Source organism: Vulpes vulpes, chromosome 13 (genome assembly GCF_048418805.1).
Source record: "Vulpes vulpes isolate BD-2025 chromosome 13, VulVul3, whole genome shotgun sequence".
Classification (NCBI taxonomy): domain Eukaryota; kingdom Metazoa; phylum Chordata; class Mammalia; order Carnivora; family Canidae; genus Vulpes; species Vulpes vulpes.
The window spans coordinates 136014219-136028327 of NC_132792.1; the positions used below are offsets into that span (position 1 = coordinate 136014219).

The 14109-nt window shown below is 41.8% G+C and overlaps 1 protein-coding gene across 4 annotated transcripts in view; it reads right to left on the reverse strand.

Annotated features, from left to right (window-relative positions):
* MRPS14 (mitochondrial ribosomal protein S14) overlaps nucleotides 1-7324 on the reverse strand; it is a 28909-nt gene extending 21585 nt beyond the window's left edge. The window contains exon 1 of one of the 4 annotated variants that reach the window (XM_026001253.2): nucleotides 7210-7324. In XM_026001253.2, the coding sequence (XP_025857038.1) occupies nucleotides 7210-7254 (45 nt within the window). In that variant the 5' untranslated portion in view covers nucleotides 7255-7324. Of the gene's footprint in view, nucleotides 1-6611 lie in introns of all 4 variants that reach the window. The other 3 variants (XM_072733084.1, XM_026001255.2, XM_026001254.2) reach the window with 3 other exon arrangements.
* Nucleotides 7325-14109: the final 6785 nt, after the last annotated feature.

Below are 14109 nucleotides of genomic sequence, written 5' to 3' on the forward strand. Positions count from 1 at the left end.
AAGGAAAAATTCCTCTTTTAGTAGTTTTAATTACATACATTCAAACATTTTACCTTAGAAACTTTAATTCATACTATAAACTAAGAAGCAGACAGCCCTGGTGGCTTAGCGGTTTAGCGCCGCCTTCAGCCCAGGGCATGATCCTGGAGACCAGGGATTGAGTCCCATGTCGGGCTTCCTGCATGGAGCCTGCTTCTCCCTCTGCCTGTCTCTCTCTCTGTGTCTCTAATAAATAAATTAAAAACCTTTAAAAAATAGATTAAAAAAAGAAAACTAAGAAGCAATTGTGAATGGAGTGTTAACCACCATTCCTTAAATTTGCCAAGTTATGAATACATTTATTATGTAGAAGCATATGTGTCCCTTTTAAAATTTTTTCTTGTAGTATTAACACATCTAAATCTCTTTTAGTTTCTTTGTAGTAGGAATCCAAAATAGATAAACCTATGTTTAGTAATGTTTTAGTGTTTTGTCTTATTCTATGTATTTAATGAATTTAATTTAACTCATCATTTAACTTAGTAAAACTTTAAGAGCCTGATGCAGGACTTGATCTCAGGTCTCTGGGATCATGACCTGAGCTAAAGGCAGGCATTGAACTGACTGAACCACCCAGGTGCCCCCAGTAAAGAGTTTTAGTATCAAAAGCTGTTACCAGGGTACTTGGGTGACTCAATTGCTTAAGCGTCAGGCTTGCTTTCAGCTCAGGTTATGATCTCAGGGTCCTGAGACTGAGTTCTGTGTGGGGCTTAATGCTCAGTGGAGAGTCTGCTTCAGATTCTCTCTCCCTCTCAAATGAACAAGTAAATCTTTAAAAAAAAAAAAAAAAAAAAAAAAAAGGCTGGTACAAAATGAGGATCTGGTTTTCTCTCTGCTAAAAGGACAGTTTTCTTGGACTTTCAGCCTGCTTTTGATTAATACTGACAATTTTTTTTTACCTTTTAAGTTTCATAATGATCTGTGATCCTATTTAGGCAACTGCTTTTGGAGATTTTTAATAAACTTCCCAAAATCAAATTTAGATGAAGCCTTTGGCCTGGAATATCCTAAAAGATTGGTTAATTAAAATGTAAATTAGGAAAAAAAAAGAGACAAGAAAAAATATGTAAATTACATGAGAAGCACTGTCAAGGAAGTAATACTATAAGTCTTTATATTGTATTTGTAAGATTGTGGCACATGTGTCTGAAGTCCATTCGGCTTCTGCAAAAATGGACTCTCACTACCAAACCTTCCATTTGTGTGTCCTTGTCACATGACAATAGTTGGCTCCTACATTGGAGATATTAAGATGGCTCAAAAATCACTGTCAACAAATAGGACTACAGGAAACCCAAAACAGCCATGTGGCTCTTCTCTGCTCCCTGTCAAACCCTGATTTTCAGTTTTTGCATTCCTTCACCCTCCATGATACATTTAAGATGACTCGAACTATGGACAGACATTAGTGTGGAGACTTCTTTCAAATTACAAAAACCGTCTACTAGTAATGTCCAATCTGTGTAGGCCACAATCCTGGAAAAATCCTGTTTGTGCTCCCAGAGGCTTCAAACCTCCTTCTGGACCCTTTGAACACTTGCAGCTGGATTTCATTTAACTGCCACTTAGCATGGGCAATCAATATGTTCCTGTAATTTTAAGTGTTTTCTGATTGGACTGAAGCTTTCCCTGGCTGCAAAGCTGATGCCCCCCACAACAGCAAAGAAATGGTTAGAAGTGTGTTTCCATGATCTCCAAGGACCAAAGTGCACCCCCTTCACTAGGTAAATCATAAAAACATTAACAAAAAACCTTGCAAACGTTTTGGAATTTTTTTTTTAAGATTTTATTCATTTATTCATGAGAGAGAGAGAGAGAGAGAGGGGCAGAGACACAGGCAGAGGGAGAAGCAGGCTCCATGGTGGGACTTGATCCTGGGACTCCATGATCATGCCCTGGGCCAAAGGCGGTGCCAAACCGCCCAGCCACCCAGGTTGCCCACATTTTGGAATTCTATCTACAATACATATGACATTCTGCTGATCTCTTGTTGTCTTATGCTAGTATGGCGAGCTACTATAAATCTTTAATACCTTAAGCTAAACTCTATAATCAATATGTACATAAAGCTTTCTCTGAACCCCAGTTCAAAGCATCCTATTGGTTAGTCTGGAAGCTGAGAATTGGGCATTTTGAAAACATCATCAGAGAAAAATAGTTCTCGAGCCCCAGTGGTAAAGACCTTACCCAAGTGCTCCTGACCATTAACACTGCTGCAAAACCAAAAGATATTAGGCCATGGATACACACAGCCAAAAAACCACTCCACCTAACACTTGGTCTATACAGATGCTTCAGACTTCTAAATCAAATTGACAAAGTAACTGACATTGCAACAGACTACTTCCACCCAAGACTTCATACAATAAACATAAAACCAGCTCTCCTTTTCCTTTCCTTTAATCTGGTACCCCCTGGAAAGATTAATGTCCTCATTAACGTCCCAGGCCCTTGTGAAGAGGGGGTAACCTCTTATTTCAGGCTAGGAGAAAATCTAACTGTGCTCTTGACTTTTCATAAACAAAATAAAACATCTTATTGATCAATTTCCCTGAATTCACATCATTGAGTTAAAAAGGACCTACCAGGAGGCTTTCATGACTCAGGATTTATTTGACAGGTCCATTATTTCTCTGATTGGGATAAACATAAATGAGGCTATGATCAAGAACTGCTCCTTAATTCTTAAAATTATTGCAAAATCTGTTACTAAAGCAGTAACAGCCCAATAAAGATCCTGAGACTCCCTAGCCAAAGTTGTCCTTGATAATAAAATAGCTCTCGATTATCTTTATCTGAACAAGGTGTCAGTCCTTATGGTCACCACCACCTGCTGTGCCTGGATTAACACTTCTGAGGAAGATGAAACTCAATTACATAAAATCGCAGAAAAAGTCATTTGGCTTAAAAGGGCAGCTCCTTCCCAGGGTCTTTCTTTGACTTATTTAATTTTGATTCATTTGGCTCTTGGGGACCATAGCTCTTTAACATATTCCATATATCAGGAATTATCTTGCTTATAGTAATCATAACAGCTTCCCTCGTGCGTTGTATTCTCTCAAAAGTTATTAATGCATGTTCACGGCTGCTAACCACCAAGCAAATGATCTCCCTAAGACCTGAAACATCTGGGGGTGCCTGGCTGGCTCAGTCGGTAGAACATGCAACTCGATCTTAGGGTTGTAAGTTTGAGTCCCACGTCAGGCATAGAGATAACTTTAAAAATTTTTTAAATTAGGAAAAAAAATTGAAACATCTAAGGAACAAAGAAAATGACCAACTTAAAAAACTGAACCTAAAGCCATGATCTGTGAATATCCCAGAGGTTAAGCCAAACATCACGACCTATAGAAATCACACACAGAGGAATAACAAAAACTGCTAGAACTTGAAGTTGGTTACTGGGTGATGCTAATGCCTTCTTTTTTTTTTTTTTTTTTTTTAAGATTTTATTTGTTATTCATAAGAGACACACAGAGAGAGGCAGAGATATAAGCAGTGGGAGAAGCAGGCTCCCTACAGGAAAGCCTGATGCAGGTTGAGATCCCAGGACCCCGGGACCATGCCCTGAGCCAAAGGCAGATGCTCAACCACTGAGCCACCCAGGTGCCCCTAGTGCCTTCGATTCTGATCACATTTCTGTCAAGCTGAAAGTTTGACCAGAAGATGGTAATTATAAGAGAAAAACCACAGGCCCAAAATGGCATCATTTAGGCCAAGCCCTCAGGCCAAAGCTTAATACCTAATCTACCCCTGGTTTCAACCTCCCCCAGAAAAAGCAGTCTTCAGTCTTCACTGGTCAGTCAGGAATTTTCTGATGGGCACCAATAAGTGCCCCACAGGTCTTCCATCCCCCAAAGGAAGATGTAGTCTGCATGAGACATCACTGTTCATTCCCTCTAAGGGGAAGTGATATTGCCTGGAACAATCCTTTTCTTTTGCTAATAACTTTCTTGCCCCACCTTCTTTCCTATAAAAACCTCCATTTTGTACAGTTCCTGAGAGCTCCCCTCTACTTGCTAGATGGGAGGGTTCCTGATTCCAACATCAATTAATAAAACCAATTAGATCTTCAAATTTATTCAGTCCGATTTTTTCTTAATTTAGTGCAGGCATAGATTATATAGGCCACCAAAATTCAAGTCTCTTCCAAATCAGAGCAAACATTACATGTTAATTAAATTTCAGCTATGAAGGGACACCTGGGTGACACAGCTGGTTAAGCATCCGACCCTTGGTTTGGACTCAGGTTGTAATCTCAGGGTGGTGAGATCGAGCCTGGAATCGGGCTCCTCACTCAGTGTAGAATCTGCTTGGGATTCTCTCCCTTTGCCCCTCCCCTTCGAACTCACACTCTCTCCTTTCTACAAGAAAGAAATCAATCTTTAAAAAAAATTTTAACTATGGAAATGATGATTTCCAATAAAAGCTCTTTATAGAATATACGTACAGCATTATACAGAATATAAATCGAAAATGAGATTACTAGAACGCCAACATTTTTTCAATCTACTAATAAAAGATAAACTGAATGCATTCAATGCTAACGGGTAAGACAACAATTCTACAATCACCCTTGGAAATTAAACAAGCACAGTGGAATTCCAATATTGATTTGACACATGACTAAGTTAAATGAATACCATGGTTACTGGGGCTGGAAACAACTATCATGGAAAAAGGGGCTTTAGCAAAGCTTTGAAAGGACTGACAGGATTTTTGATATAGCTGCCGGGGCAGGCGGGCCGGTTGGGGTACGGGACAGTGGGAGAGAAGCTGAAGTTTGTTCAACCCAAAAAGGAAAATAAACAAGATAGACTCCTAAGACCAGGGGAGATCACTCTGGCTGAAAGAAACAATTTGTGTTGAAGGGCAACTCACGGTTCAAATCAAACTGAAAGTTAAGGAAACTTAGAAAACAAAATTAAACATTTTCTTTCTTTTCCAAACTATTCCTAATCAACCTCTCTACCATCTCTGAACAGGTTTCTATCTATTTTTAAACGTCTTTCTTTCTTTCTTTCTTTCTTTCTTTTATAACTTTTTTTTTTCTGGCTAGAAAAGAAATACACTCTTAAAACATTTATTGGTCTATTATATTATTTCTTCTGAGAATGTTTTACATCCTTTGCCTACATTTATAGTATCAATATTTTATCGGTTTCAAACACTGCTATATACATTAAGATTGTATTCTATTCTGTACACATCCTCTTCTGCCCCCCAATCTGTCTTTACCTCCCAAAATGCTTTCACTGGGCCCTCAACTCCTGCTCCACAGTCATCAAAATCACCTAAATCCTCAACTTCCCTTAACATCTTCAGAGTTTTGCTCTAGCTGAATCCTGAATCCCTCCTGCTGGCTTTCCCTGTAGTTTTTTTCTCCCGTGAATGGCCATGGAGGTGGGAGAAATGTATTTCTTGCTCTTCAGGGAAGCTCCCAAACTTTTCTTCCTGAAAGCAAGCTTTGACTCTTGCTTTTGGTTTGTACCTTTCACCACCCCTCAACTCCTGCACTCATCTACCACAGCCCTTCCCTTTCATTTTCACTGAATCTAGATCCTGGCTCTCTGTCACTCTCCAATATTCTTGTCCTCATTCCTGGTGATCTCAGTATACACAAAATTATCTCCTGATAATTTCCTCGAACTCCTCTCCTCCAGTGATTTTTGATACTCCCTTCCATGCCCTGGGTTTTTTACTACCAGTAAGTGGAAACTTTCCATTACCTCAGTTTTGTGTGTCTCATTCTCTATCACTTCTGTCTGGCTTGCTCCTTCAAACACTCCAATATCAAGCCCTATGAGGTTTTTAATTCATTGATTGTACCACCTTTTCGCTCTCAGCTTTGATTTCCTGTTTCCCCCTTACCCAGCCTAAATTCCAGTGTAAATACAATGTTGTATCTCATACAATCTCAACTCCCTCCACTCTGATATAGCAGCCGCTAACCACATACTGCTTCCGAACACCTGAAATGTAACCAGTGCAAATGGGGAATGTAATTCATAATTTTATTTAACTTTAACTCATTAAAAATTTAAACTGAAGCAGTTGTAAACGTCAAGCAACTTTACTGCCTTGGTAGGACTACATTTTCCATCTTCATGGTGGAAAATGTGGCATTCAAACGGAGATGTGCTGTAAGGAAAACTCCAACTGGATTCTGAAAATCTCGTGTGACTAAACAATGTAAATATCTCATAAGTCATTTTCATAGGTTACATACTGAAGTAGTATTTTGGATATACTGGCTTCAAAATATTTTATTCAAATTAATTTCATGTTTCTTTTTACTTTAACATAGCTACTAGAGTATTTTAAGTTCCATATAGAGCTGGCATTATATTCCTGTTGGACAACACTACCACAGATGATGACCTGACCATGTTCCTAAGACCAAACAATGGAACTTGAGACTCACCACCTGTTACCTGCACAAGGGTACAGGTCCAGCAATTTTGCCCCCCGCTTACAGGATCTTTCCCGTTAACACAAAGACAGGCAGTTACTTCCGACACGTGGAAAAACATGCACACAAAACACTCACTCTCCTTCCCGTAGCTACTAACCCATTTTTCTGCTCCCCTGGCAGCAAAACATCTGCAAAGATTCGTCTATACTCGTAGCCTCTCCCATTTCTTTCCTCTCGTCCTCTCTCTCGAACACTTTGGCCCGCACCACGCCACCGAAACTGCTGTGATGAGGGCTCCAACGACTCTGACGCTGCTAAATCCGACAGCCAGGTCTCAGCCCCTTTAACCCGTCGGTCAACTTTGCGCACAGACCCTGCTCCCTGCCACGCTGTCCTCGCCTGTTTCTGGGCCACCGGTCTCCGGGCTTTCCCTCTCCCTCGCTCAACTCTCGTCAGGTCTCCTTTGCTCTCCCCGGAACGCTGGAGTCCCTGGGGGTCACAGTCCACCGACACCCCCCAACCCCCACCTTCTCTTCTCCGCCTTCTCTCACTTATAAATCGGCGGCAATCCGCGGCTTTCAACGCCGGTCCGTTACGGGCTTACGAACACCAAATTTGCATCTGCGCGGCTCGGAGACCTCCCCTGGGACGACTCCGCACTGGACCCTACGGGCGGCAGAGTAGTAGTAGGGGACCCGCGGGTTTGGGGATTCAGTAGGGAGGGCGGGGCACGGGGCTAAGGGCGCGCGTCTGACCTGCCGGACCGTCCGCAGCAGAGAGCCCAGCATGGAGGCCGCCATGTTGTCTGCCGCAAACGCCGAGGCGCCGTAATATTTATTGACTGCTCTTTACGACGAGGACGCGAGGGGCGGGGCCCGGGGCGCAGGGGGCGGGGCGCAGGGCGGGGCGTTAGCCTATGGCAGGAAGGCTCACTTATTGGCTTTGCGTTCTCGCGGTATTTCACGAAACGTGAGCAAATTACAAACCCGGGAGCGGGGCTTTGATGCTGATGGTGCTGTCGGCTGTCCTCGCGTGTTGCTGTTTTTTCTTCAGCTTTTCGATACTTTCCAAGTATCTTTGCCCCTACCTACCTCCTTTCCTCGGCTCCCCAGACCTACCTTCGTCACCAAGGTCTCTTCTCCTGGTTCTCGGTCTCGCTGAGCCTGCTCCTCCTCCTATGTCCTCCCTCCAGTTTAGGATGCTATTTCCCAAGAACCTAGAATTCTTGCCAACTCCTCCTCCTCTGCAATTCCTCCTGTAGACTTTGCAGATCCTTTCTGTCCACTATAATGGCGATAATGATTGTATAGATAATGGCAATGATAAAGACAGTTCCAGTTTATATGTCTAGGATTTTTATATACATTAAAACACTTTTTTCCTTTTTGCGGGGGGGTGGGGGATTGTTGTCATTTATCTTATTTTTTTAAAGATTTTATTTATTTATGAGAGACACAGAAAGAGGCAGAGACACAGGCAGAGGGAGAAGCAGGCTCCCTGCGGAGAACCCGATGTGGGACTCGATCCCGGGACCCTGGCAGAAGGCAGATGCTCAACCACCGAGCCACCCAGGCACCCAGATTGTTGTCATTTAAAAACTGCTTTTGCAGGGGCGCCTGGCTGACTAAGGAGACCACGCAATTTTTTATCTCAGGGTCATGAGTTTCAGCCCCATGTTTTACTTGAATAAATTTTTTTTTTAAAGGCTGTTTTCAGACTGTAATACGGGGAACTTTTATGTCCTCTTCACAGCAGATGTCCTTGGTCTGGAATGAACACTTTGAAGGGGTCTTTACCTTTGGGTGTAAGGCTGGTACCCCCTACCCACAGTTCTGGCAGGAGAGTACCAAGGCGTGTTGTAGTACCTTGGCAAACACCTGTATCTTAGATGTGCTGATGGAGGAAGGAGATCCCCATGTGCCATTTACGTCTTCTGGGAAGGAAGCGGAATGTAGACTCCCTGCTTTAAAGGTTCAGGTTTTTTGGAACATAGTTAATGGACAGGGGAGGAACTGACTGAGGCCAACTGGCAGCAAAAAACATGAGTCCCTGTCATGGTAGAATCAGAAAATCCCTGACCATGTCATCAGAAAAATCCCTGACCATGTCAGGTAAGTGTGGATTCCTCCTGTTAGCCCATGGGATGCCTTTCTCTCCCCACAACTGAGAGCCATCTGTAGTCAGCTCACAAAACGAGTGAGCCAGTTTTGTGTACAGTGGTCTTTTGCTTCCTTTCTGTAACAAGAGTTCTGAAAGCATCCTTAAGCCACATTGGTAACTTTAAAAGAAATTGTAGTAGAATATATACAATATAAAATTCCCCATTTAATCTTTAAGCGGTATTTAAGTTTATTTTTATTTATTTATTTATTTATTTAGCCCAGTTCAGTGGTATTAAGTAGATTCACATTGTTGTGCCACCATCACCACCATTCATCTCTAGAACTTTTTCACCCTCCCAACGGGAAACCCCGTACCCATTAAACAATAACTTTCTATCTTCCCCCACCGCCATCCCCTGGCAACCACTATTCTGCTTTCGTCTCTACAAATTTGACTACTCAACCTACCTCATGTAAGTGGAAGCATACAGTTGTCCTTTCGTGACTGGCTTCTTTCACTTAAGAGAATGTCAAGTTTCATCGATGTTGTAGCATGTGCCTGTACTTCATTACCTTTTATAGCTGAGTAATATTCATTGTATGGATAGACCCCATTTTGTTTCTCCAGTCATCTGTTTGTTGATGGACATTTGCTTTGCTTCCACACATTGAATATTGTGAATAATGCTACTATGAACGTGTACGTACAAATATCTTATATAGCATTTGTATCTTATCAGACTGTTCTTTTTTCTTTTAAACTTTTTTTTAATATTTTTTTTCTAAAGATTTTATTTCTTTATCCATGAGAGACACAGAGAGAGAGGCAGAGACACAGGCAGAGGGAGAAGCAGACTCCATGCAGGGAGCCCGACGTGGGACTTGATCCCAGGACTCCAGGATCATTCCCGGGGCTGAAGGGAGGCGCTCAACCACTGAGCCACTCAGGCGTCCCCATTCTTTACTTTAAAAAGAGATTAAAGCAATTTAATGGCTCGTAAGATAGGCAGCTTTCAATAAAAGGAGACTCCAGGGTTTTCTTTAATTCATAGTCTTGGTTTTGTAAAACAGCCTAAGATTTTTCCTCCAATGCCCCTTCCTCCATTAGTGTGTCTGGCAACTTTGCAAGGCAAAAGAAAGCTCACTTAACCTTGAGTTTTCCTAAGAAGTCCATGATTCTCTGTGGCCATTTGACAGAATATGGGGGAGGCTGTTGGCCTTACTGCTCTGGAATTCTAGGATCAGAAGAACCATCATCATTCACTCATTTATTCATTCAGTAAGTATATATGAAGTGCCTATTATGTACCCTTATTGTGTATTGTGTATGTGTATGTGTATGTGAGGTGGGGAACAGAAGAAAATCCTGACCTTCTGATGGAAGGAATTTCCTTCAACTGGAAATTACAGATTTAGATATTGGTGGAAATAATCACAATTGTTAGTTATATTGCTTTTGCTTTTTCTATATAGTCTTTCTTTTAGAGGCTAGAAGGTACTTTTTATTTAATTTTTTAAAAGATTCTATTTTTTTATTCATGAGAAACACAGAGAGGCAGAGACATAGGCAGAGGGAGAAGCAGGCTCCCTTCAGGGAGCACACGCTCAACCACGGAGCCACCCAGGCATTCCCTAGGAGGTACTTTTTAGATGGATAGATAAAAATTTAATTGTTAAGTATTTTGAGATTTGACTGTGAGAAAGTATTCTAGTCATGATGTTGATTCTAGGCCTAATAACAAGAACCGTTGTATGGATGATGAAATTGAGGCACAGAGAGGTTAGGTGACATGCTAAGCTCACAGAGCTAGGCGCCAGACCCAGGGGTCTTAATCCTCACGCCACACTGTCCTCTGGAGGAGCACCAGCTTAAGGACAAAGGCCTGACTGCTGTTATGGAATCCTTACTTGTAAAACATATCAGTTGGTTAATGTACAGATTTCATGCTATTTCAATCAAAACTTCCAATGAGGTGGGGGTGAGGGACTTCCAATGCATTTTTTTTCTTAACAAAATAATTCTTAAATATGTGTAAAAGAATAACTCAGATGGGAATGAGGTAGAAGGCTATGCAATTTTTGAAAAGGAAAATAACAAAGAGCCTTCCTTGCTCTACTAGATATTACAATGCTATATACTATAAAGCCATAGTGATTAAACTAGTGTGGGACTAGGGCCAAAGTCAACAGACAAGTAAAGGAACTAAAACCAGGTAGGCCAAAAAGAAATCCCAGTGTAATTACAATTTGGTTATATATTAAAGGAAGTGTAACAGTCATTGAGCAAATGGTAGTAGAACAACTAGTTAAAGATTCAGGAAAAATTTGTTTCTTTTCTTTTCTTTTTTTTTTTTTTAAATTTGTTTCTTTAAAGATTTTACTTTTGTTTAAGTCATCTCTACACCCAGCATGGGGCTCAAACTCATGAACCCAAGATCAAAAGTCACATGCTCTATCGACTGAGCCAGCCAGGTACCCCAGGAAAGCAAGCTTTAATTATATCTTTGCTTGCTTTATGTAGATTAAGGAGTTAAATGCTAACAAAGCTTTAAAAAAGAAGAAGAAAACATAGATGAATATCTTTTTAGACTTAAAACCCAGTAGACAATCCTCAATGTCTAATAAGATGACAAATATTCAGCCTCACTAGTTTCCAAGAGAATGCAAATTAAAACAGTGACAATTTCATCTAGCAAATTAACAAAGGTTAAAAGAAAGTTCAGTGTTATTTTGAGTGTGGGGAAACAGGTGATTTCCTATCCTAGCAGTAGCAATATAAATTGGCATCACTTGTCCTCGAAATACTTTGACAAGACTCTAAGATTTTTATCTATTGACCCTGTTACACCACTTTTAGGAATCTATTCCAAGGGAATACTGAGAAACTAAAATTTATTTATAAGGACATGTGCCAAGGGATTATTTAGAATAAGAATGAATAAATAACAGTCTAACAGTAGACAGAGAGTTAAGTGAATTAAGAAACAACATGTTGGGCAGCCCAGGTTGCTCAGCGGTTTAGTGCTGCCTTCAGCTCAGGGCGTGATCCTGGGAACCCGGGATCGAGTCCCACGTCAGGCTCCTGCATGGAGCTGCTTCTCCCTCTGCCTGTGTCTCCATCTCGCTCTGTCTCTAATGAATAAATAATTTTTTTTTAAAAGAAACAAAATGTTGTAATTCTAGTTTACATATGATGGGTTCCAAATTTCAAAAAACATATGTTTAAAGATACAGATATAGTTATGGGAAGGTAGATAGGTAGGTAGAAAAAGATTAGAAAGGGGGCACCTGGGTGGCTCAGGTCATGATCAAGGGGTCCTGAGGTCAAGCCCCTTGGGGGGGGCCTGCTTCTCCCTCTCCCTTAGACCCTCCTCCATGCTTGCGTTCTCTCTCTCTCTCTCTCTCAAATAAAGAAATAAGTAAAATCTTTTTTTTTTTTTAAAGATTAGGAAGGAAGTAACTCAAATACGGAGTAATAGGTGAGTGACCAGATTACTGATTATATTTTTAGAATTTTTTCAATTTCCCTATAATTTATATTTTACTTTTAGAATCACAAAAATGTTGACCTTGACTTAAATATATTAATCTGTCCTTTTTTTAAAAAAAGATTTTATTTATTTACTTGACAGAGCACACACAAGCAGGGGGAGTGGCAGGTAGAGGGAGAGGAAGAAGCAGACTCCCTGAGGAGCAAGGAGTTCCATGATGCAGGGCTCTATCCCAGGACCCTGAGATCATGACCTGGCTGAGGCAGGTGCTTAACCCACTGAGCCACCCAGGTGCCCCTGCCCTTTTCTCTTTATGTCTTTATTATTTTACCCAAAATATCCAAAACGTGTGTTTCTCCAAAGACACGAAGGCAGGGGTCATGCTCTGGTTCCAGTCAATATCCTCTGCTAATTTGTGCAGTCAGGACCCTGGACAAAGCTGGAGGAAATGAAATCAGGGATGCTCGCTTCATTCATAAATAGTGTTAAATCATTCACTCTCCCTTTGGGCTTCATTTCTCTGGCTCCTCTGTGTCTACCATCAAAGAAGTAGTTCCTTCAGTGTCTATTCTATAGCTAATACAGGATTGATCATTTCCTTAACCTTTCTATTTTGGGGGGAGGATTAATTATTCTTTTTCATCATTTTGTAAATGGTAAATACCAAGACTCCTTGGCTGCAGCCCTTGGAATCACAGAGCAAGAATATTTCCTTGGTGTGTGCCCTAGGGACTCTGTCTGGCCCAGAAGTCTAGGCTGACTCACGAATCTGACTGAGCAGCTTCCCAGAACCGAAACACCCTCCCTGCCTCACCCCTGCAGTGCTTCAAGACCCAGGTATTCTCCAGGAAGGACTTGAGGGCCAAGCTGTCCACATATGGGAAGTTGGACTTGGTTTAACTCAAAAGAAACAGACTTCTTGGGCTTTTGGTGATCTTTGTGTGGGGACAGGTATGAGAGGGGAGAAAAGAAGAGGGAAGCAGGAGTGAAGGAAAAGATGATGTAGAAAGAGAAAGGCACAGACAGGGATGCACACACATGTGCACACCCAAGCATCTTCAGCCCTGGCTCTGAAATGGTGTGTATAGGTCATCTACCTTCATTAAGCACCATCAGTAGTAACCCTCTTGATTACTGAATAGTAACCCTATCAGTGTACCAGCTTGGCTGTAGACAGTGGGCTGCCTTAGCACTTAGCTGTGAGAGCAGTGGCAATGGCTCCTACCTGGGAGTCTCCTCCTGGAGCCACATGCTGTGCATTGATTGAACACAAGGTGGCAGTAATACCACATCTGAGCTCACATGCCCTCCAGGCCATCCTCTCCCTGTTCCTACACCCAGGGTCTGATGCAAACTGGAAAGGAGTAACCCCCCTGCCCCCGTGCGCACCCACCTCTATCCTTCAAATAAAATGATGACAGCATATGTTCAGATAGGATTGTGTTTTCTTTTCTAAAAAATTTTATTTAAAATAAATTAATATATAGTGTGTTATTAATTCCAGGGATAGAATTCAGTGACTCATTAGTTGCATATAACACCCAGTGCTCATTACATCAAGTGCCCTCCTTAATGCCTGTCACCCAGTTACCCCATCTTCCCACTCACCTCCCAGGACCCGTGTGTTCAATGATGTTTGTCTGTTTTGTAGGCATCACAGGCAAGACAGACTACATGATTGGTAGGGCCCAGTGCAAAATGAAAACTTGAGGCTCCTTGTTCAAAAAGCAGGAAAAGGGTGCTGTTAAAGGTAGTAAAATATAAGGCTGAGCTCAGGATCAATGGGACAACACCTCAAGCGTACCTCAGGCACCTCCTACTGATTGTCCTGCGGCTTCTCTGGGGTCAACACACAACACCTAAGGAACCAGGGGCCTGCTTTGCACTCTCATAGACAGGGCTACCAAGTGCAGGGCTGTGGACACCCGTAGAGACATCTGAACCAATGCGGAATGGAAGCCTATGGAGGAAACCTATCCTGTGACTCCTTGTCCTGTGACTTCACAGGCTCAGAGAGGTGGAACTCCAGTCATGAACATAAGGACACATCCTGGGATTCACT